At 44.0% G+C, this 24,238-nt stretch overlaps 1 protein-coding gene across 2 annotated transcripts in view; it reads right to left on the reverse strand.

The window, feature by feature from the left end:
- ADGRD1 (adhesion G protein-coupled receptor D1) overlaps window positions 1–24,238 on the reverse strand; it is a 286,097-nt gene that overhangs the window by 23,363 nt on the left and 238,496 nt on the right. For both annotated transcript variants that reach the window (XM_053368984.1, XM_053368983.1), the window contains one exon: window positions 16,802–16,893. In XM_053368984.1, coding sequence (XP_053224959.1) covers window positions 16,802–16,893 — 92 coding nt within the window. The remainder of the gene's footprint in view (window positions 1–16,801; window positions 16,894–24,238) is intronic.

Genomic DNA, 24,238 nt, shown 5'->3' on the forward strand with positions numbered 1-24,238 from the left:
GGAATAACAATTAGCACGAAGCTGAATTTAGATGAAGTTTGGTTCTGGCTGCAAGATGTATAAAGAGGGGATGGCAACAAGCCTACAGGAACTCACATATCAAATCATACCTTAAGAGAGCTTAATCCAGGCGTCAGCAACCTTTTCCAGCAGGGGGCCAGTCCACCGTCCCTCAGACCATGTGGTGGACCGGACTATATTTTGAAAAAAAATATGAACAAATTCCTATGGCCCACAAATAACCCAGAGATGCATTTTAAATAAAAGCACACATTCTACTCATGTAAAAACACTCTGATTCCCAGACCATCTGTGGGCTAGATTGAGAAGGTGATTGGGCCGGATCCGGCCCCTGGGCTTTAGGTTGCCTACCCATGGGCCTTAATCTATATTCAGAATCCTCACTTGCACAGGCCCCTGAGCACAGACAGGTGTTCAAGCTCTCCAGGGGACCTCTTAAGTCATCTTTTCATCTGCTTCTTTTGTTGCTAATGTGTTTTTTTCATTGCTGCTTAGAAACCAGGCAAACAGAGACAACATGATGTGAAAACTATTGTTTTATAGCTGTAATGGGGAATCTGCTGCAGGTTGGAGCAGTGCACAACTGTAGCCTCCTCTTCCTTTGATGACCAGTTGCTAAAGGCAGGGAGGGCATTTCTCAGCTGGAGCAGGAAGAAGGGGTGCCTTGCTGTGCCAAGCAGTTCCTATGAGACAGGAGTTCTAGAGATTTGGTGCCCTCCTTTTTATCCCACTGCTAAAACAAGCTATATGGTAAAATCAGCTGCCTACCTGTTACAATTAGACTTACATAGTCATAAAAAGGTAAAGGGACCCCTGACCGTTAGGTCCAGTTGCAGACGGCTCTGGGGTTGTGGCGCTCATCTCGCTTTATTGGCCAAGGGAGCCGGCGTACAGCTTCCAGGTCATGTGGCCAGCATGACTAAGCCGCTTCTGGGGAACTAGAGCAGTGCATGGAAATGCCGTTTACCTTCCAGCCGGAGCGGTACCTTTTTATCTACTTGCACTTTGACATGCTTTCAAACTGCTAGGTTGGCAGGAGCAGGGACTAAGCAACGGGAGCTCACCCCATCGCGGGGATTCGAACCACCGACCTTATGATCAGTAAGCCCTCGGCTCTGTGGTTTAACCCACAGATCCACCCGCGTGCCTTACATCGTCATAGGAGGGCTTTTATACTTGCAAGGTGTGCTGCCCTCCCATCAGCGGGTTTAGATGGACGCTACAGAAACAAACCTTTGTCAAAAGGCTCTGTTCTTGCAATGGTAGAGACCATGTTCTCTTACATTGCCCCTATTATCAAGAGGCTTGTACAAAGACTATTGCCCCACTGCTTAGAAGAATGCCCAGAAGTTCAAGTTTGGAATTGCCCAGTCTACTTCGAGAAGACTACAGCAGTAGTTACAAAATTTAGTGCAACAGCCTACAAAATTAGTCTGTTACTTCTACCTACTGGGTCAGCGTATACTTTCTAACTTTTTTAAAAAAAATCACTAAGTTTTAATTTTGTATATCTACCATTTTATTATACTTCATTTTAACCATACTAGTACTTGTTGGATTTGTTGCATTAACTAGAGTATGCTGGGTTTTTTAACTATATAATAAAGATACTACTACAGGCTCAGGCTGTGTGGCAGAAATGAAAACTGATTTTCTCAGTGATGACCATTCCATATAACTATTTCAGTTGCAACCTTCTTGTTTTCCTTTTGCTATTATTAATCAGGTTCTGCAGAATGATCATTTTTAAAATCTCTTATTGTGTGTCAGATACTGTGAGTCCTTTGATTCCTATGTCTTTGTTCACATATTCAGGCTGCAGGGCAGGAGTTAGCCCTTCACCTGCCTTAAGCTTTTCCATGGCAACTTGTCTGCTCCCAAGCCGTACTGCTCCTTGCAGAAAGCCAGGTGGATGTTTAGCCTTACAAACTTGTGTTTGGAAAAGGGAGTTGCAGTGGGGAAGTGAAGGGTAAAGTTATTCTTCCTTATGTTGCTTTTCCACTGAAAATTTCCCCTAGAAGAAACAGTCTGCAGATTGTTCGGCCAATACTGTGTTTGCTCATTGTTTTGGCCTAACCAAGAACTCCATGCAATTTGTAATCTTACTGAATATTGATGCTGAACCAATAAAAGACATCGTGCTGATTCTCCATTACGTCTTCATGTCACTACCTTTACTGTCATTGTAAGATTGGTTTCAGCCAGAGATTTTCAAATTGCATAATGCTGCTGATAAGGGCTGCTGTTTTGCAGAGAAAACAACCCGCTAGAAATCTGCGCTTTTAAGAAACCCTTTTTAGAGGCAGTTTGACAATTCAAATCCGCTATAGGAGTCTACCAACCTGGTTTACAAAAAGAAATTTGCACTGCATACATGCTAACACAATGGCAAAACTGATTTATTTGGCTGCAAAAGCAGTTCTGAAAAATAACAGGCAGAGTCAACTGATTCTAAATTCCTCCCCATCCTCCTCCCTGTTGAGTTGTACAAGGTCAACAATGACATTAAGGAGGAGGAAGCTGACAACCAGGGTCACCCCTGGCATGCCAGGTGAGGGCTGACTGAGGGCAGGCTGAGGTTGATAGGGCACTGCTTCCTCTGTCGCAATGGACCAGCTTCCTCTGCTTCCTCTGTCGCAATGGACCAGCTTCTGCTGAGACAGAGTTCTCTTGCTGAATCCCTCCAAGGTTCAGCCCTCATGGGTCTACACTTCAAACTCCAGAAGCTAGGTAATCTGTCTGTTCTTGATGGGGTTGCAATCCTGATGAAGGAGCAGGTACATAGCCCAGGTGGTGGCAGTGGCTAGAGCATCTTTTGCCAGTTATGAGTTTTTATGAACTGATTGTCAGGAGTGGGTGCCGGGATAAATCACATGGCTTCAATGAGGTTAACTCTTTATTCGGAGAAACAAGACAGCTCAGGAGACCAGGCCTAGAGAGCACAGCGGCTCTTCCCAGTAGAACTTGCTCCTATGAGGCAATTGTAGGGACTGAAGGTCCTCACCTTCCATAGCTCCCTAAGTCTTCTCCTCCTCCAGTTCCTTCCCAAGCAATCTGAGGCTCCTCATCTTACCTGTCTTTGTTCCTCCCTCTTCATACCTCTTTGGGTTCTGGGAGACCAGGGGGATGGGAGCTGGTTGCAGCAGAACAGGGAGACAGACTAGCTTCCTCACTTGTTGTTTAGTCGTTTAGTCATCTCTGACTCTTCATGACCCCATGGACCAGAGCACGCCAGGCACTCCTGTCTTCCACTGCATCCCGCAGTTTGGTCAAACTCATGCTGGTAGCTTCTAGAACACTGTCCAATCACCTCCTCTGCCGTCCCCTTCTCCTTGTGCCCTCAATCTTTCCCAGCATCAGGGTCTTTTCCAGGGAATCTTCTCTTCTCTTGATGTGGCCAAAGTACTGGAGCCTCAGCTTCAGGATCTGTCCTTCCAGTGAGCACTCAGGGTTGATTTCCTCATTAGCCTGACTCATCTCTGCCTCTTGGTCCCCCCTCCTCTCTAGCCTCCTCTTCTGGACTGCTCCCTGCCACAGACTCTTCCTGCTCACTAAACCCTGTTGCCTCTCCAGCTTCCGGCACCTCCTCCTCCCAGTCTTCTCTTACTTCTCCCTCTGACCACTCATCATTGTCCCACCACCAATCCCATGGCTCTGAGCATTCTTCCCTTGGGGGTTCCCCAGCAGGTTCACCAACCCTGTTTTAGGGTGAAATGCATATAAATATGCATACAGCCAGGGGTCAGCAAACTTTTTCAGCAAGGGGCCGGTCCACTGTCACTCAGACCTTGTGGGGGGACGGACTATATTTTTTGGAGGGGAAGAAAAAAGAATGAATCCCTATGCCCCACAAATAACACAGAGATGCATTTTAAATAAAAGGACACATTCTACTCATGTAAAAACATGCTGATTCCTGGACCGTCCGTGGGCCGGATTTAGAAGGCGATCGGGCTGGATCCAGCCCCTGGGCCTTAGTTTGCCTACCCATGGCCTACACAAATGGTATTTTGTTGTGCTTTTTTCAGTTTACAGATTGATGCAGAAACAGGATGGGGTGGTTTTATGACCAAACACAAAATGAAACTGACATGGGCTTGCGGGGGAAGACCTGTCCACTCTTAGACCAACTTGCTCTGTGGTTGTTCAAGAGATCACTTTGAACTCATCAAATTTTAACAACTCACATCTTTTGCCTGTATTAAAAGTTGATGGCAGCAAATCCTTCTCTTTAAAAGTACTACAGTTTATTCTATTTTCCATGCCATGAATAATGCCGACATACACCGTATATTTTTTTTCAAAAATGTCTGCTTGGGTTTGCAGTGTTTTTGAGGGGGGGGGGAATTGAACGAGCTCTTCAAACTCATTTATCACCCACCTGCATTCCAAATTAATGAATACGTGCCACTAAAATTTAAACACCCCCTCCCCAACTGAAAGCCAAGCATTATGATTAAGGTTACCTGGTGCATTCTCACAATAAGAGATTTTACTATAAAGTTGCACAAATCTTTTCTTGCAAAGGAAAGTACTGTTCAACCTTTTAAAAAAATAATCATATTGTTTAATCTTCACAAACTTGCTATTGCCACTTAATTTAGGAATAACAAAAGGTTCTGTGCCCAAGCTCTTTAGGCAGAGTGTGTCTGACTAAATGAATTTTTCTTTCTCTCATTGTGCAAATTTAAAACGTTAAGTTCAAGGGAAAACAGGCAAACAAAAAAACAAAAGCAAAACACACAAATAAAACCAACCGTCAGAAATCCTATAATTGTATTACATTATTACTCCCACACCTGGGAGCAAGATGTGCTGAACAGAAAGGATTAAAAAAAGTTAAATGCTTCTGAGTTTTGCCCAAGTGCTTCCATTTAAAGTCACCTTATACAAATCATGCTTGCAACAAAATGTTACAGCACTGGGTGCTTCTGTTCAGAATTCCAATCACGCCTACCTTCTCCAGCACACCCACAGAAATGACTCATGGAGGGGAAAGTTACATTTATTCCAATGTAAATGTAAATAAAGGATCAGCAAATAATAAATCAACTGAATTAACCAAATAAAGACAGTCCGGGCAGGGAAGCAAGAGCTGTTACTCTGAGAGTAAGAGCTGTTCCCAGTGGAACAGGCTCCCTTGGAAAATGGTGGACTCTCCTTCCTTGGAGGTTTTTAAGCAGAGGTTGGGCGGCCATCTGTCATGGATACTTTAGCTCAGATTCCTGCATTGCAGGGGGTTGGACTAGATAATAATTAATAATAATAATAATAATAATAATAATAATAATAATAATAATAATAATTTATTTATATCCCGCCCTCCCCAGCCGGAGTTGGGCTCAGAGCGGCTAACAACAATAAAAGTAACACAGCATTCTAAAATCAATTCATTCTAAAATCACTTCAAAATCAAATTAATGGCAACCATTGGGCTAGAGTTCTGTGAGGATTACCAAAAGAGGGGGTCAGGCTGTGCCTTGGCCAACGGCCTGGTGGAACAGCTCTGACTTGCAGGCCCTGCAGAAAGATGTCAAGTCCTTCAGGGCCCTGGTCTCTTGTGACAGAGCGTTCCACCAGATTGGGGCCACATTCAAAAAAGCCCTGGCTCTGGTTGAGGCCAACCTAACATCCCTGTGGCCCAGGATCTCCAAGATGTTTTTATTTGAAGACCGTAATGTCCTCCGTGGGACATACCAGGAGAGGCGGTCCCGTAGGTACGAGGGTCCTAGGCCGCATAGGGCTTTAAAGGTCAAAACCAGCACCTTAAACCTGATCCTGTACTCCACCAGGAGCCAGTGCAGCTGGTATAGCACCGGCAAGGACCCCATAAGGAGTCTCGCCGCAGCCTTCTGCACCCGCTGGAGTTTCTGGGTCAGTCTCAAGGGCAGCCCCACGTAGAGTGAGTTACAATAATCAAGTCTGGAGGTGACCATCATATGGATCACAGTGGCTAGGCTATATGACCCTTGGGGTTCCTTCCAATGCTAAGATTCTATTATTCTAAGTCCCTCACCACCCCTGGACACATCTATAGGTCCTCCTGTAGCCTCGTGGCAAAAGGATTGGAAGGAACTCTCCCTCTTTGCCCGAGAACCTTAAGTCAGTGAACAGGAGAAGTGCCACATGGCTCTGCCAGTTCAACATTCACCCCGTCACACATGCCAAGGACCCCACAATTTCCCCAAAGCCAACCTAGCATTGGGTAACCTAAGGGTGCCCTTGACCCAATAATGCCTCAGGTTTTCCTGACCAGACCTGAAATTTCACTTGCCCATACTGAAAGGTAGTTTAAACCAACAAAACTTCCTACTGTAAGGAAAAAGATAGGGGTGTGCAGAGTCTCAAGAGCCAACCTGGGGTTGCCCCCTAAATCCTACTCACCCCCTGAAACAGGCAGCTAGCAGCAGCCGATATTGTAAAGAGAGGGAGAGGGAGGCAGATGCAGCAAATAAGAATGGTAGTGAGTTTGACGGGGAACCCACTGACATAGCCTGGCACCAATCCAGGCCTGACTAGGCTCATCTCCACATATAGAGCATTTCTTGTCAGGAGTTCAGCCTACACTCGAGTAGGACCCTGGTAGAGACACATGCCCGACTGGCATGTTCTCTCCCTCCTGGTCGTTCATTCGGGAGCTTCAAAAGCTTTCTTCTGCCCGAACATCACAGCGACTGATGCCAACAGACATTGGCACACTTAGGGATCCGCAGAGTCTTCGCAGCTTTTCATGACAGACCTCAGCAACTCAGCATTTTGGCTAATCTACTTTGTTTACATAGAAACACACACGGAGCACTGCAACATGGCTCCCTCTCTCTCTAGCATCAGACAGCAAAAAGAAAAAGAACAAAGGACAATAGTCCCACTTCACGGAGCACAGTAACACAAACATCCTGTCTCCGTCACTTCCCACTCTGTGGAGTCAAAACATATACCGTCATGTGAAAGACAAAAATCCCATGACTGCAATCATGGAGCAGGAATTCTAACATTTTTAAGTCTGCCCCAGAGCAAAGACACTTGGAGTCTTCTTTGGAGGGGGTTGGACTGTGGCAAGCCCCCCCCCCTTTAAATGGTGGTAGCAGCCTTTTCGGGATTCACCATCCCATTCGCCTCCAAGGTTTTCACAACAGGCACACTCACTCTCCATCTATTTTGCACCCACTCATCACATTCACACACACACACACACACACACACACACACACACACCTCTCTCTATATATATTGCTCTGAGCATTTTTTTCTCCTGAGTCTAATAAAGTGTGACCCAAACGGTGTTTGTATTTTGTCATGTCCAATGAGCCAAGGATTTAATTAGCTCTAAAACACTATCAGCAGTGACTAGCATTCTGGTTTGCTAATGGCCATCGCTTAATATGCTTTGCTTAATGTCTTTCCTCTGTGTTCTCCAATCCAGGATGGTATGTATACTGTTCCTCACTTTGTATGCCAGGCTCGAGGAACATCTTCCTCTCTGCTAATTCCACAGCTCCTTCCACATCCTCAGGGATTTGTCAGGAAATACAGACTCCAAACCTGACCCAGCTTGGCAAGCTACTCTGCCTACTGCTCCTTTCTGCAAAATAGAAGTGAGACTTTGTTGATGAGAGATTTGAATACGTTCTTCCCCCCTTCCCCCGCCAACGCCATGTATCATGTGTGGCAGCTATGCCATTTAGCACCATATTGGTCTGGAAACCAAGCCTTATGAGGAGCAATTGAGGGAGTTGGGAATTTTTGGCTTGGAGACGAGAAGCCTGTATAGGTGCTAGGGTAAGACATCTTCAAATATCGGAAGGGCTGCCACACAAAAGTTATGGCAACCTTGCTTTCTCTCAAGCCACAATGGGAGAAAACAACTGCTGGGAAGTGAAAAGGACAACACCAAAAGGAGGATATAACAGTTTCCACATGTAGGGCAGAATAAAGATAATAGTTTGAGTTCCTCACTTGAAGCTTTATAAATTTATATATTGTAACATCATGAATGGATATCGTTAATTATGTAGCTGATGACTAAGGGATGATTATTATAATTGAAATGTAACTGGCATTAATTATGATTAGGGAACACAGTTGTATAAGATCGGAAAATGCACCCAAACCATAATGCAGGGAGCCACTAAAATGTATTAATTGGAAGTTGATTGGCACTCTGATAATTGTATAATTTGGGAATTAATTGTTATTGTTATAATTTGGCTATTGTTGGGGCGTATATTGGAAAACTAATCAAAAAAATTATATTAAAAAAATCCAAATGAACAGATTAAAATGACAAGAATCAACACTCTGAGTAAACACCAGGAAGAAAATTTTGATTGCAAGAGCTGAACCTCAATCAACAGTGTGATGCAGCAGCAAAAAAGGTGAATGCTATTCTAGGCTGCCTCAACAGAAGTCTAGTGTCCAGATCATGGGAAGTCATATCACTGCTTTATTCTGCCTCGGTCAGACCAAACCTGGAAAACTGTCCAGTTCTGGGCACCACATTTTAAGAAGAATGTTTGCAAGCTGTATTGATGATTTGTTAATTATTTTATATAATTTATGTTGCAATTGTGATGTTCTACTGTGTTACTAAGTGGTGCTGTGGTCTAAACCACAGAGCCTCTTGGGCTTGCCAATTGGAAGGTCAGCAGTTCGAATCCCCATGACGGGATGAGCTCCCGTTGCTCGGTCCCTGCTCCTGCCAACCTAGCAGTTCAAAAGCACACAGTGCAAGTAGATAAATAGGTACCGCTCCGGTGGGAAGGTAAACAGCATTTCCGTGTGCTGCTCTGGTTCACCAGAAGCGGCTTAGTCATGCTGGCCACATGACCCAGAAGCTGTCTGCGGACAAACGCCAGCTCCCTTGGCCTGAAAGCGAGATGAGCACTGCAACCCCAGAGTCGTCCACGACTGGACCTAATGGTCAGGGGTACCTTTACCTTTTACTGTGTTACTATTTATTGTATGTAAGCGCTTTGTAACTCATGTGAGTGAAAAGCGACATAGAAATACAGTAAATGAAATGAAATGAAATGTGTGCCAAGGAGGGTGACCAAGATGATCAAGGGTCTGGAAGCCTAGCCATATGAGGAACAGTTGAGAGAGTTGGGTATGTTTAGCCTGGAGAACATGAGTCTGAGAGGACATATGATCACCATCTTCAAATCTCTGAAGGGCTTTCACATGGAGGATGAAGCAAGCTAGGTTTTCTCCTACTAAGGACCCATAAGAATAGATTTAAGTTACAAGACATAGGATTCCATATAAACACCAGGAAGAACTTTTTGGCAGTAAGAGCTGCTCAACGGTGGAATGGGTTCCCTCAAAAGGTGATGGGCTCTCCTTCCTTGGAGGTTTTTAAACAGGTTTTGGTGGCCATCTGCTGGGCATTCTTTAGCTGGGCATTCTGCTTTACAGGGGGGGGGGGCTTCCTTCCAGCTCTACAGTTCTATGATTTTATGGCAAACTGTGAGAAGAGACGTTTTTATCCTTCTCTCAAAACAGTAGAAATCATGTTCAGGCAAGTGGAGTCAATTTATGCAGATGAGAAAGTACCACTTGCTTTGCTGAATGGGACCAAAGTCTAGAACAAAGTTTCCAATATCAGTCAGTCGGGTGCTTAGAGAAGATTACCTGCAGGGTGAAAGCATGATAATGGTGTGCCCAAGGCATCTGTTCCCTAAGGTACATTGTGTACATGTAGGATTCGCAGAAAGGGGGGAAGGGAGTGAAGTTTTGAAATGTTAAAATGATTGTAAAATTATTGAAATGTTTAAAATTGAAAATCATAAATAAAATAGAATTTTTTAAAAAGAGTACAAGGGATGGTAACATTGGCTGAAGCACCAGAGTGATTCACATGCTCTGGCAAGTGAGGTTCTTTACTTTTGCTATTGCTTATGAACGAAGATCATGACCACTGGGCCCATCACCTCCTGGCAAATAGAAGGGGAAGAAATGGAGGCAGTGAGAGATTTTACTTTCTTGGGCTCCATGATCACTGCAGATGGTGACAGCAGTCACGAAATTAAAAGATGCCTGCTTCTTGGGAGAAGGGCAATGACAGGCCTAGACAGCATCTTGAGAAGTAGAGACATCATCTTGCCAACAAAGGTTCGTATACTTAAAGCTATGGTTTTCCCAGTAGTGATGTATGGAAGTGAGAGCTGGACCATAAAGAAGGCTGATCGCCGAAGAATTGATGCTTTTGAATTATGGTGCTAGAGGAGACTCTTGAGAGTCCCATGGACTGCAAGAAGATCAAACCTATCCATTCTGAAGGAAATCAGCCCTGAGTGCTCACTGGAAGGACAGATCGTGAAGCTGAGGCTCCAATACTTTGGCCACCTCATGAGAAGAGAAGACTCCCTGGAAAAGACCCTGATGCTGGGAAAGATGGAGGGCACAAGGAGAAGGGGACGACAGAGGACGAGATGGTTGGACAGTGTTCTCAAAGCTACCAGCATGAGTTTGACCAAACTGCAGGAGGCAGTGGAAGACAGGAGTGCCTGGTGTGCTCTGGTCCATGGGGTCACGACGAGTCGGACACGACTAAACAACTAAACAACAACATGGAGAATTAGCACTGAGGAACTCAAAGGTTGAGGGAAATGATCAAGCAGAAGCTAGACTCTGCATTCCCTTGATGGGGTTGTTTTTATATCACTTGCAAGTGATGGCTGGGGCCACTGTGTGCATGGCAGTCATGTAAAAGTCAGATATTTCTACACACCTGTACACACATTCCTGCATCCTTCATCTAGACAAGCATGTGGCACCATTACAGATGAAGGGCACATTCAAGCAAAAGCTTTCCACAAGGGTGCTGTCATGTTCTCATCCCATACCGGAACTCATAGGAAAAGCAATGAGGCTGTAGGCAAGACTGGTCAATGGCTGCTGGACCGTGGACAGCTCCAAGTGAGCAACTGGCTGTGAAAAAGGTTGGGAGCAGGGTACCTCTTCCAGGCTCCACCCGCTTGAGAGAATTTCAGAATCTTAAAGGGCCACTATCCAGTCTGACTCCTTCATGGATCACTGCCTTGCTGTGTCGAAGGGGCTTGAATAACTCAGAGAAGTTATGAGCTATACTGTGCAGGGCCACCCAAGATGGACAGGTCATAGTGGAGAGTTTTGACCAAACGTGATCCACCTGGAGCAGGAACTGGCAAACCACTCCAATATCCCTGCCAAGAAACAAGATGGTTGGACAGTGTTCTCGAAGCTACGAACATGAGTTTGACCAAACTGCGGGAGGCAATGGAAGACAGGAGTGCCTGGCGTGCTCTGGTCCATGGGGTCACGAAGAGTCGGACATGACTAAACGACTAAACAACAACAACATCTGGTCTGAAGATAGGCACTCCTCCATCATTCCACAGACTTCTTCCTTGTTCACTCCTGGTACTGCCAGGCTGGTGATGTGGGAGGTATCTGGTTGTTCAGGCTCAGTGAAAGGTGTCCAGGCTCTCTGGCCCTACAAGCCCTAGTGCTCTTGGGGGCTCCTCTGGGAGTCCTTGTCCAACCACCCCAAGCACAACTGTCTCCCTATATTCCACTGTCAACTCTGAGTTCCACACATGGATCTTCTGCTTGTGCTGCCTCCGGCTTGGTGTCTAGATTACTGATAGATTCAGGGGTTATGATTGGTGCAGAGCAGAGCCAGTGATGAATACAACCTGGGAAGAGGGCATGGCTTAAGGGGAGGCCTTAAGAACTACATTTGACCTCCAGACTTGAAGTCCCCACCCGAGAGACAGAGGAAGCTTCCATGCTTGGAGGGCTTTCAAAAATGGAATTCTTGACTTGAGATCTGAGGAGTCTACCATACACAACTCACCTCTCAGATGAAGATAGGTGAATCCTGTCCTGCCCTTGCATTCATTTTCAGAAGCCTATTGGCTGAAGCATTCTTATCTCAACAAAACAAACATGATTCTTTCCTTTGAGGAGTGTTGTGTGAATCAACACTTTACTAAGTAAAACACCGAGAGTCATCAAACCAATGGGCAACATTAAAAAAATGAGAACAGAGAATTTGAGAGAGAGAGAGAGAGAGAGAGAGAGAGAGAGAGAGAGAGAGAGAAGGAAGTTCAAGAAATGTTCTAATTGCTTTCTCCATGGCTGGGCACAACCACTCTCATTTCGGGAGCCTTGTGCTTGCTATATAAATGATACCGATTTTTCCAGCCCATCGGACCATTTCGAACAAGGCGATGAGAAAACATCCAGTAAGATCTGGGCTTGGCAGTTTATCGAGAGCCAGTTAATGAGACTCTGCCTGCAAGGACAAATGGGATGCAAAGTTGGGTGCGCTGAGCCTGGGCCAAGACCTGGCTCACGCACTCAAAATTTGCAAATTATTCCTGACTAGCAAGATCCAGATCATCATCACTGCTGCGACATGATGTGCATGAATAAAGGAAAAATCCAACTCAGTTTGCATATCTGAACTGCACTTTCTGAAGCAAAACACAAACATCTTTCAGAATTTCCACTTCTCCAAATTTTGCAGTGCAGATTTCCAGCCTAGTTACGTTTAAAAAGATGCATATATTAAAGTATGCATTAAAATGTAAATATTGGTGAAACTAACATATAAAAATGTGCTTTATTAGGGGAATTGATGTGCAAAAATGTGCACATTGGGATACATTTGCATTGAAAAGGTGATGAATTTTCATGGGGACTCTTCTTTCAAAATCTGCAACTGATGTGGAAATATGGAGAACTGCACTTAAGACTGGGGGGAAATGAGAAACAGAGGGCATTCTATAGCAATGCTGTCACAGTGGGAAAGGCAACTTATCTTTCTGCTGCCAACTGTCATAGAGATAGATAGATAGATGATAGATGATAGATAGATAGATAGATGATAGATGATAGATAGATGATAGATAGATAGAGAGATGATAGATAGATAGATGATAGATGATAGATGATAGATAGATAGATAGATAGATAGATAGATAGATAGATAGATAGATAGATGATAGATAGATAGATAGATAGATAGATAGATGATAGATAGATAGGACAGAGAGAGAGATCTTCCTGAATTTGGAAGGCAGAAATCTGAAATTTGGATCTGTGGGGATATTAAAGTTTGCTAAATTGGTCACAGCTGATGAAAAGGTTCATTTCTGTAAACATCTATATAAGGCCAGGCTTATGTTGTCCTGCACTGCTAATCGAATGAACATGCTGAGCTCGGCTTGCCAGCACCGTATGGAAAAATCTGTAACAATTACTGGTAACAATTGCATCTATTTGTTATTGCCAGCTGCCAAGAGAAACAAGACCCCTCCAGCAAATACACACTTCTGCTGCCAACAAACCTCACTCCTGGGGTCCCTCAAGGCATCTGGGCAAATCAACGGACGCCCACCAATATTTGTTCTTGCCAGCTGGAGTCATGAGCTGTGTTCCTTATTGTACAAAAACTGTAGGTTACTTTAACCCTGACATGGTTCTGATATTTATTTATTGGCAGAAAGTGAACAAAAAGGCTTAACTTCATCATGTATGTTTTCCAGAGCCCTGGGACACACCCTGCTGGTGCTTGTTTCTTTGGGGGGGCTATTTGCCAACAGTGAAATAAGTAATTGTCAGGGAACTGCCATCGGAACGAGAGGAGGAGGAGAGGCTCCACGACGATGCTGGAGAGGGGCCAAGTAGGGAGAGAGGCAGGTCTCCTGTTGGGGAAGAAATTCAGCACGACACCAGGGATGGAGGGGGGCCAATGGGGGAAGCGGAGAGCAGGCTCCGAGACTCTTCACTGGACACCAGCGGAGAGAGCACAGGTCCTCCGCTACCCACGCCCACCCTGCGCAGAAGGCTTCCACGCAGGGAGGCTAGGAGGAGACTGGGCGTCAAACAACTTTTATGTTGGAAAAGGTTGAAGAAACGCCCACTGTCGGATTCTGCCAGCGACTGAGCAGCCACGAAGTGAGGGGCTGTCCAGCCAGGAAAGGTTTAACCAGGCCACCTACCCAGGAGTGGCGGCAACTTACGCACGAGCAACCCCATAACCATTAGAGTAATCATGTGGAAATATTCTCATTCCATAGCAAGTTTGAAGGACCAGACTTAGAAGTTGAGTCAAAACTGAACAGATAAATAAATACTATTCAGTTTTTACTGTACCGGTGTAGTATTTATTTATCTACCACACGTTTCTGAGTACAATTCAAAGTGTTGGTGCTGACCTTTAAAGCCAAAAATGGCCTCAGCCCTGTATAACTGAAGGAGCGTCTCCACCCCCATCATTCAGCCCAGACACGAGGTCCAGCTCTGAGGGCCTTCTGGTGGTTCCCTCACTGTGAGAAGTGAGGTTACATGGAACCAGGCAGAGGGCCTTCTCGGTAGTGGTGCCCTCCCTGTGGAACGCCCTCCCATCAGATGTCAAGGAAATAAACAACTATCTGACATTTAGAAGACATCTGAAGGCAGCCCTGTTTTGGGAAGTTTTTAATATTTGATGTTTTATCATGTTTTTAATATGATGTTGGGAGCTGCCCAGAGTGGCTGGGGAAACCCAGCCACATGGGTGGTGTATTAAAAAAGTTGTTGTTGTTGTTATCTCTTCAGGTATGGCCGCCAACATGGGTGGCTTTAACAGAAGATTAGACAAATCAATGAAGTTTAAGACTATCCATAGCTACTAGTCATGATCCATAGTTACTGCGTCTACTGTTGGAGGCAATTTGCTTCTGAATGTGAGTTGTTGGGAATCACAAGTAGGGAGAGTGTTGTTGCACTCAGATCCTGTTTGCAGGCTTCCCATAGACATCTGGTTCACCACTGTGAGAACAGGATGCTAGACTAGGTGGGCCTTTGGCCTGAACCAGCTGTTTATTCTTACATTCTTAAGAAATGTGTTTACATTTCACTAACAGAAGACTCAGAGAAGGAATGGCGCCCTTATGTTAACTCCTATATTATTTTAAGAAATTGGACTAGATGAGCTCTGTGTCCCTTTCTGGTCTTCAAAACTCTGGTTGTATGGAAGATAAACACCTATTCCTCACTCTGTAGTGCTACATATTTTCAGCAGGGATACACAAGGTGCTGATATCCTCTTTCTGCATCTCACAAAAAAGTCTGCCATGCAGGTTCAATCAACCTAGGACTCCTCTATAAATACTCCTGATAAATCTTGCAAGTTTCTGCCATGGCTAATGGCAAGTGAACTGAACCATCTGGATAGTGGTCTGACAGGTTCTTTGTTTCTAAGAAAAATGGAGGGCACCTATACATGAAACCTCTTTGCAGCATCCCATAATTTCTTCCAGGGTCGTTCGTATTTATGGCCATATGAAAGAGAAGGAAGGAATCGTTTCCACATATCCTTGGTGACCATGGGTTGATAGAAAACAGAACTTTGTAACTTTCAGTGTTATTTGTAATGTTTACTCAGAAGTAAGCCCCTCTGGGTCTGTGTGTGCATGCTCTGATTATGGGAATGCATAGGACCAAGCTGATATGCCTCCTCCCCAAACTTTGTGGTCATGTGTGTGGGTGGTGGAAGGCATTTCTGGAGATATTTCCTTTTTTAGGATAGTGGGGCTGCAACTCACTGCCAGACAAATTCTGCAAGCCAATGTACCATCACTCCCCACCCCCAAGTCCCTGGAACAAAAATATGTGGTGATGTGATATGATCACTGTGGTTGAGGGCTTGGTAGAAAAGGTAGCCGAGAAGCAGCAGCTATCAGGAAGAGTCCTTACTAGCAAAGAGTTTCTCCCCAGTTTTTCTGCTGCTCCTCACTGTTAGAGAGTTGCTCCCTGCCACCCCAAAATCGGAAATTTTCATAAATTTTAGGTCTTTCAGGGGAGGCTAGTCCATTAGGGTGAAGGGGGGACGGTCTCATCAACCTCAGTCTGACCTCACAGTCAGTTCTAGAACCAGGTTTACCAGTTCCAGACCTGCCCTAATCTAAATCGCAGCCTGAGCACAAACAACAAAAGACAATCCACATAGGAAAACACCTACGTCACCCATAACAAATTGAAACCTACAATTTTGTCACAGCTCAAGTGGCGTGGAGGGGAATCTGAGTTGCCATTGATCACCATTCATTTCTCAAAGGACTATGCCGTTTGCAGCTTTTCAAAATAAAGCATCAGCCATCATTTTCCTTTCCAATACCTCAAACTCATTACAGAATAATTAGAACATAGATCTTAACAGAGACATATTTACTGGTTTCCCCTTCGATTCTGGAAAAGGCATACAATAACTAAGCAAGCTTTCATTAGCCCAGATCTTTCCACCAATCTCAGAAAAGTTGCTTGCTTGCTTGAAAAAGGAGCAAGTAATCTAAATCAACAAATTGCTCTTCTGAAAGTATGATTTAAAGCATATGCTCCAACAGCACATCTTTTATCAGGATAGTGTTGACTTTCTTTCACTCGGTTGCTGATGCTACATGAAATTCGTACTGCTGGACTTTGTTGCTGGATGTACCTTGAACAAAAAAGAGCTCTGCAATGCTCAGAAACTGACTGTTTTATCTTTGGTGGAGTACCCCAATAGTGTACTGCTGCACAGAGTGTTCATATGAGATTAGATGCATACTTCACAACACTTTTGAAAATCTTCACCCTTTTGAGTGAAGAACTGCCACAGAATTTTATCTAGAGTGACTATTCTTTGGATTTTCTGTTTGGTGCATCCATGAAGTCTAGAACCTTACTCCTGACCCTTTTAGATCTTAGGTACCACACTCCAAGCTCAGACCCACTTAAGAGTTATAAGTCACTATAAATAAAAGAGGCTTACTTGAATGCATTAGCATCCCCGTGCACCTTATAGTTTTCTGCACTTATTCTTGAGATGACTCTGGTGACTGCAATGAGAATGCCGATGTTAACCTAGAGGAGAAAATAAAGAATTGATTCAGGGAGGCAGAAATAGGCAAGATTATTTGTGAGGAGTGTGGGAAACATCCCTTTCAAAACATCAGTCACGGATGGCATGGTGGGGTAGAGGCACTTAATTACTTTAATTGACCTCCCAACAGGTGAGTCGTTGTAGCTTACTGGGAGGGGTGAGGCAGCAGGGAGGCTGGTGTGGTGCGAAAGCATCAGCGGAGCAATCAGGTCCAGCTGCTGGTTCATTTGAACTGTGCTGTCCTTTCTTGCACTAAGCAGCAGTAACTTGCATGCTGGGAGGTCAGTTAAGTGTCACTGCCCCATCTGCAATGTTTCAATAAAACATTGGAAATATCTGCTTAAAACTCAAATCCTGCTCTGTTCCTGATACAGCACTGATAACAAAACGACCATGTGAGTTCCAAGAATTGGACTATTTTTGCCAAGCAATATTTCATGGGAAGAGTTTGCTACTTAAAGAAAGTGTGGGGGGGAACCACTCCTTGAGCTTGTAAGTATCAAATTGATGACCTCTAACAATGCCATGAAAGGAACACATGAAACTGCCTTGTTAGAAGGCATTTTCTTCATCTTGCCTATATTGCCTCCACTGTCAGTGACTCTTCAGTCACTATCTGAAGCATTGTAAACAGTTCACAGGCAACATTTCAGTATTTCTGTTTTGATGTTTTATTGCACTTTAATTACATTTTGATATTACATGCTGACAGCTATTTTTACAAATATATGCATTTAATATGCCTTATTATTATTATTATTATTATTATTATTATTATTATTATTATATAACCCTATACCCACAGGTCTCAGGGAGGTTCACAGGATAATCTAGCACATGTGTTACTTGACTGGAAAGCTCGCAAAAATTTACCATCTGCCCGATAATAAATGTTGGAAATGTAATGAGACTGAAGGTACATTCTTTCACCTTTGGTGGACATGCCCAAGGATTAAGACATTCTGGGAGATTATTTATAATGAAATGAAAAGGGTATTTAAATATACCTTCCTGAAGAAACCAGAGGCCTTTCTCCTGGGCATGGTCGGCCAATTGGTGCCAAAGAAGGATAGAACTTTCTTTATGTATGCTACAACAGCAGCAAGAATACTTATTGCAAAGTATTGGAAGACACAAGATTTACCCACCCGGGAAGAATGGCAGATGAAGTTGATGGACTACATGGAACTGGCGGAAATGACTGGCAGAATCCGAGACCAGGGAGAAGAGTCGGTGGAAGAAGATTGGAAAAAATTTAAAGACTATTTACAGAAACACTGTTAAATTAATGAATGTTAGAAGGATGCTGGAATGAAGTTATATGGCTTTAGCAGAAATGTTATAAAGAATTAAGTAAAAATAGATTGTTAATGGGCCAAAGGGGAAAAAATAAGGTTAGATTGTGCTAAAATAAATTATAGGACAAAAACTGAGAAAGATGGAAAGGATTTGCTGAAATAGCTAACTGAACTAGAATACAGTGTGAGGAGGTCGTTGAAACAAGCAAATGAAAGATAAGATATGGAAATGTTGGATGTGTTTTTAATTGTTTCTGTTTTTGTTTTTGTTTTGTTAAGATAAGTAGTGTTTTTTGTTTTTCATGTATTGTATTGTATTGTTTTGTTTAACTCTTTTTCTTCTTTTTGTAATCTTTAAACTCTTAATAAATATTACTTTTTTAAAAAAAGGAAAGCTCCCTTGCAAAATTAAGAAAAGTGCAAAATTTTAATGGCTATGTTTTGGTTTGTGTTTTGATCCAGAAAGTACACATTGGATAAGGTTTGCCTTTAAATGTCAACTCAGTTGAATTTCTTCTCCATCCCTAGTTCTGAGGCCCTGGCCCAACGCTTGCTAACTCAGAAATCCTTCATATCATCTACTACATCATCCTTCCCCAACCTGGAACTTTCCACATATTCTTGGACTACAGCTCCCATTAACCATGATTATTGACCCTTGGGACGCGGGTGGCACTGTGGTCTAAACCACAGAGCCTAGGGCTTGCCGATCAGAAGGTCAGTGGTTCATATCCTCGCGATGTGGGGTGAGCTCCCGTTGCTCAGTCCCAGCTCCTGCCAACCTAGCAGTTCAAAAGCACATCAAAGTGCAAGTAGATAAATAGGTACTGCTCCGGCGGGAAGGTAAACGGCGTTTCAGTGTGCTGCTCTAGTTTGCCAAAAGTGGCTTAATCATGCTGGCCACATGACCCGGAAGCTGTCTGTGAATAAACGCCAGCTCCCCAAGCCAGTAAAGAGAGATGAGCACCGCAACCCCAGAGTCGTCCATGACTGGACTTAACGGTTGGGGGTCCCTTTACCTTTATTGACCATGCTAGCTGAGGCTGATTGGACTTTTAGTTCAACAGTATCTGGTGAGCATCGCATTGGCCTGGAGGTAAAGGGGAGCCTGGAGACTCGTGTGTATTTAATACTTAGGCTGCTTGGTTACAGATAATATTTTTTCTGGCAATTTTGTCAGTGAACAAAAGTCTCACATACTCCAAGCTGTGAACCTGGGAAGACCCCTTTTGGTGCTGAAAGCATATGAGATCATTTTAAAATGAGCAGAGAGGGAGGAGGGAATGTAAGTCTTCAGAGAAGCCACACTGGGTTTGAAGTTAAGGCCCAGCAGAAGCAGTTGAGCAATGAAAAGAAAACTCTCGACAGAAATCCAAGTCATCTTGAAAAGACTTGACAATGAGAGAAGGAACAAAATGAGCAGCTGCCAAGATCTCTGGAGTCACAGGTGAGGAAAATAAAACTTTGCTACTTGAAGGAGGCTGATCAAAAGGCACACAGGCTGTCAGAAAAGAAAAGAAAGGCCCCAAGCTTCTCAAGAGCTAGTCAGTAAAAACAAAGAAGAAGAGGAGGAAACATTGGCTCTGTTTCAGCCAAAGTTACACAACATCTGCGGAGTGTTTGAACACACCAGGATAAAGGATGGAAGAAGAATCACCAGGCCAGGCTCAGTCGTGAACTAAAAAGGTCCATGTGGTTCAACATTGTGTCACTTTGCACCATAGGGCAAGGGTGAGGAACCTATGGCCCACAAGCCAATCATCGTTCTCCAGGGGGCTGAATTTGTCCTGAGAGGCCATTAAAAAGAAAACTACGCTCTCCTGCCAGCTGGTGATTCAGTCCTTCTCAGTCCTTCTCAGTTTGGCTGTGCACACCTGTACCCTGCTAGGAATAGGCAAGCACATCCAAAGTACAGTACGGAGATGCTTTTAATCTCTTTTGCACACTGTTTGCAGAAGTCCCTTTACCTTTACCTTTATAACTTCCCTTGATTGGGACATTATACTTCTGTTTACGCAGCCTAAAATAGCATTAGCTTTTCTTTTTTCTTTTTTTCTTTTGCTGCTGCATGTTGTTGACTCATGTTAAGGTTGTGGTCTACTAAGACCCCTAGGAGTGCGTTCAGGGGTGTCATCTTGAATAAAATACTGGGGGTGCAGGTAAGCCCTGCCCTGCATAATCAATCACATGACGAGGTTCACACAAACCATTTGAATGGTAATGCCCAGCAACTGGGGGGGCTGCCCCCTCAATTATTTTATTGGGGGGGCGTAAACCCCTCAGTCCCTAGGAGTTGGCTCCTATGAGTGGGGTATTAAACCAAAGTGAACAATTAAGGTGCAATAACCAAAGTATCCCCTCCCCAAGCTCAATTCTGCCCCATCCTTAGGATGAACTCAGTGTCACATTCTCTGCCACTCAGTGGAAGTTGGTCTGTTAAGAGATGGTACCTAACCCCAGCCAAATTGGCCAAGATGTATAAGAACAGTTCAGAGGTTTGTTGGAGGTGTAAAAACGGGGTAGGTACTTTCATGCACATGTGGTGGGAATGTTAAGAGAATAAGTGAATTTTGGGATAGCATATATAATGAATTTTAAAAGATATTCAAACTCTCATTCACACAAAAAACCCCTGAGGCCTTCCTACTAGGAATTATGTCCACGGAAATTAAGAGAAATTTTAGACCTCTTTATCCCAACCACAGCGGCTAGGATTTTGGTAGTAAAGAATTGGAAAAGTGATAACATCCCCACAAAAACTGACTGGCAAGCCAAAATGATAGAATATTTACAACTCACAAGGATGACAGGGAGACTAAGAGGAAACTCATTACAGTGGTACCTCGGGTTACAGACGCTTCAGGTTACAAAGTCCGCTAACCCAGAAATAGTACCTTGGGTTAAGAACTTTGCTTCAGGATGAGAACAGAAACCGCGTGGTGGCAGTGGGAGGCCCCGTAAGCTAAAGTGGTACCTCAGGTTAAGAACAGTTTCAGGTTAAGAACAGACCTCCAGAACGAATTAAGTTCTTAACCCGAGGTACCACTGTACAGAAAGTTAATAAAGATTGGATAATGTTTAAATAATACCTTAAAAACTATTGTGATAATGTGTATTGTTTGTATTATAAGTATTGTCTAAGTTGAATAGCATAAGTTATAAGTTATATGTAAACTGATGTTAATTGATGTATCATAAAGGTGATATTATTTATTTTTTAAAAAAGGAAGTCGGTCTGTTAAGGCAAGTGGGGCACTGCCCCACCAGCCTAGGTTTCCCACAGCCAGACACCAGCTGCCTGCCTCCTAACTTACAACCCATCTAGGGAGTGGCACTTCTGTCAGCCACCATCTCCCACTTAATCTTAGCATTGCCTTTATATAAACATAGCAGGAAGGAGAATGGCGCTAAAATAAGAATTAGTTGGCTGCATCTATCTTTGGCTGTAGCTCTGCCTATCTGTGGCTCTGGCGCCACCTGCTGTTGGCCTCCCTACCTTCAGTCTTATCAGTCCTAATAAGCACAAGCTTCTGGAGTTACCACTGCAGACTGAAATCCATTACACAGATACTCTGGAGTAATCCTACAGAGTCCCAGCCTGACTGCTCAGCAACACATGAATCATAAATAAAAAAGCTTTGGTTATTAAGCATCCAGATTTAGAATTCCAGCTCTCGTTTGGCAGGAGATCCTGTTAACTTGCTTGTAGAGTGGGGGGGAGGATATGACAGCTTTTCTGCTGAATAACAATTTGCAAACAAACATCTTCATTATGCAGCCATCCAAAGAAAGTTGGATAATAGACAGTTACTATTATTTAACTGGAATCCTGGTGCTTGCTCTCCATCTAAATAATTAGCTAGAAAAGTGGATTCCCTTTCATTATTTAGCCAGCACTTTTAAATTGTTCGGGGCTGCCAATTATGCCTCATTTGAAATATATACCGTCTATGGGATGTGTTCCACAAAGCTTGCAATGTAGTTATATTATAATGGGAGCTATTCCAGCTGATGCTCAAAACTTTCAAGAAATCATGAGCCTTGCACTGCATTTCCTGGATTTTATTCTGTGTCTAATGTAACAAATGCATCTAGTTTAAATGACAGAAATGCACCCATAAGCACCCATGCATGGGATGTGAGCAGTAGGGACCATTCCATTGGGACTGCTGGGGCTCAAGGCAACAGTAGGTGCAACCACAGCCAACGACAGGCAGAGCCAACTAATTTTAGCTTTGTCTCCATCCTCTCCTCCAAATACAACAAGAAGACCAAGGAAGAGGAAGAAGCTGTCCTGCACCCTAGACTGGTTGTGATTAAGAAGGTAGGCAGGTGGGAGCTAGCTGAGGGCAGAATGAGGCCAGTGGAGCTGTGCCCTGTTCACCCAAATTGACCAGCCTTCACTAATAATAAACGCCCTCCCACCAGATGTCAAAGAGAACAACTACTACCAGACTTTTAGAAGACATCTGAAGGCAGCTCTGTTTAGGGAAGCTTTTAATGTTTGATGTATTACAGTATTTTAATATTTTTTGGAAGCTGCCCAGAGTGGCTGGGGAAGCCCAGCCAGATGGGCGGGGTACAAATAATAAATTGTTGTTGTTGTTGTTGTTGTTGTTGTTGTTGTTGTTGTTGTTGTTATGGCTTCCCACCTAAGGACACATGCCTGTCACCCACACGTCACCTGTTATTGTCATAAAGGTAAAGGTAAAGGTACCCCTGCCCGTACGGGCCAGTCTTGACAGACTCTAGGGTTGTGCGCCCATCTCACTCAAGAGGCCGGGGGCCAGCGCTGTCCGGAGACACTTCCGGGTCACGTGGCCAGCGTGACAAGCTGCATCTGGCGAGCCAGAGCCGCACACGGAAACGCCGTTTACCTTCCCGCTAGAAAGCGGTCCCTATTTATCTACTTGCACCTGGGGGTGCTTTCGAACTGCTAGGTTGGCAGGCGCTGGGACCGAGCAGTGGGAGCGCACTCCGCCGCGGGGATTCGAACCGCCGACCTTTCGATCGGCAAGCCCTAGGCGCTGAGGCTTTTACCCACAGCACCACCCGCGTTATATTGTCATATAAACATGTAAACAAACATATAAACTCAAACAAATATATAAATGTAGTTCTACAGTTTTCTGGGTGGACAATGCAAAAACATTTGCTTCTATTTTCTATTATTGGTGTGTGTTTGTTTGTGTTGTTGGTATCGTAGCCAAAACCAGAGCTCCCATGCACAAGAGAAAGGCATCTGAAGAGTCAGTAGAACTCCAAGGCTTGCGGACATCTTTGGTGAGGAGGCACCTATAAGGGGTGTTTATGGACATATAAATCAGCTCAGTGTTGACTGAATATGTTCCGTAGTCATTGAACACTTCCTGATTGTTGTGAAAGGGGCAGAAAACCATTGCTCAGCAGGACAGTGACTCATGGGTTCACATGCTCTTTCTTCTCCTCCTCCTCTTCAACATAGCTTTGAGGAGCTCAGAAATGTTTGCTTTGCTCTTTTCATTAATTCCAGTTTCAGCATGTCATCCAAACCTTAAACTAAAGTCAATTTCAAAGCCAATGATGTTTTGTATAAGAAAATCGGCTTATTTCAAACAAATGATTCTTAACGCCAACCACAGTTGGTTGGTTCCGGCAGCACAACAAGCTGTGGTTAAGCAAAACTGAAAGCAAAAGCTTCTGAACTCACAGCTGCCACAGAAGAGGAGAAGGGAAGGGCGGATGACCAAGCCAGCATCCATTGGCCATTGGCCATGGATAATTGTGAGTAAACCAAGTTCCTCATCCCTGATTTAAGCCCACCTTTTCTGCAATGATGTATAAAGTGGAGAGGCAGAAGGGTCACATGGCTGAGGGGAGCTAAACCCTAAACAGTTTAGGGACATGTCATCAAAAGGGAGCATACCTTCTTTAATATGAACCTCCAAAGATGGGGTGCCCCTGAGAAGCAATCCAAAAACATTGTGGGAGAGTTCATACAGAAGAAGAGGTCCATATGCTGTGGTCCTAAACCAGGCATCCCCAACCT

Source organism: Podarcis raffonei, chromosome 16 (assembly GCF_027172205.1).
Source record: "Podarcis raffonei isolate rPodRaf1 chromosome 16, rPodRaf1.pri, whole genome shotgun sequence".
NCBI classification, from domain to species: Eukaryota; Metazoa; Chordata; class Lepidosauria; order Squamata; family Lacertidae; genus Podarcis; species Podarcis raffonei.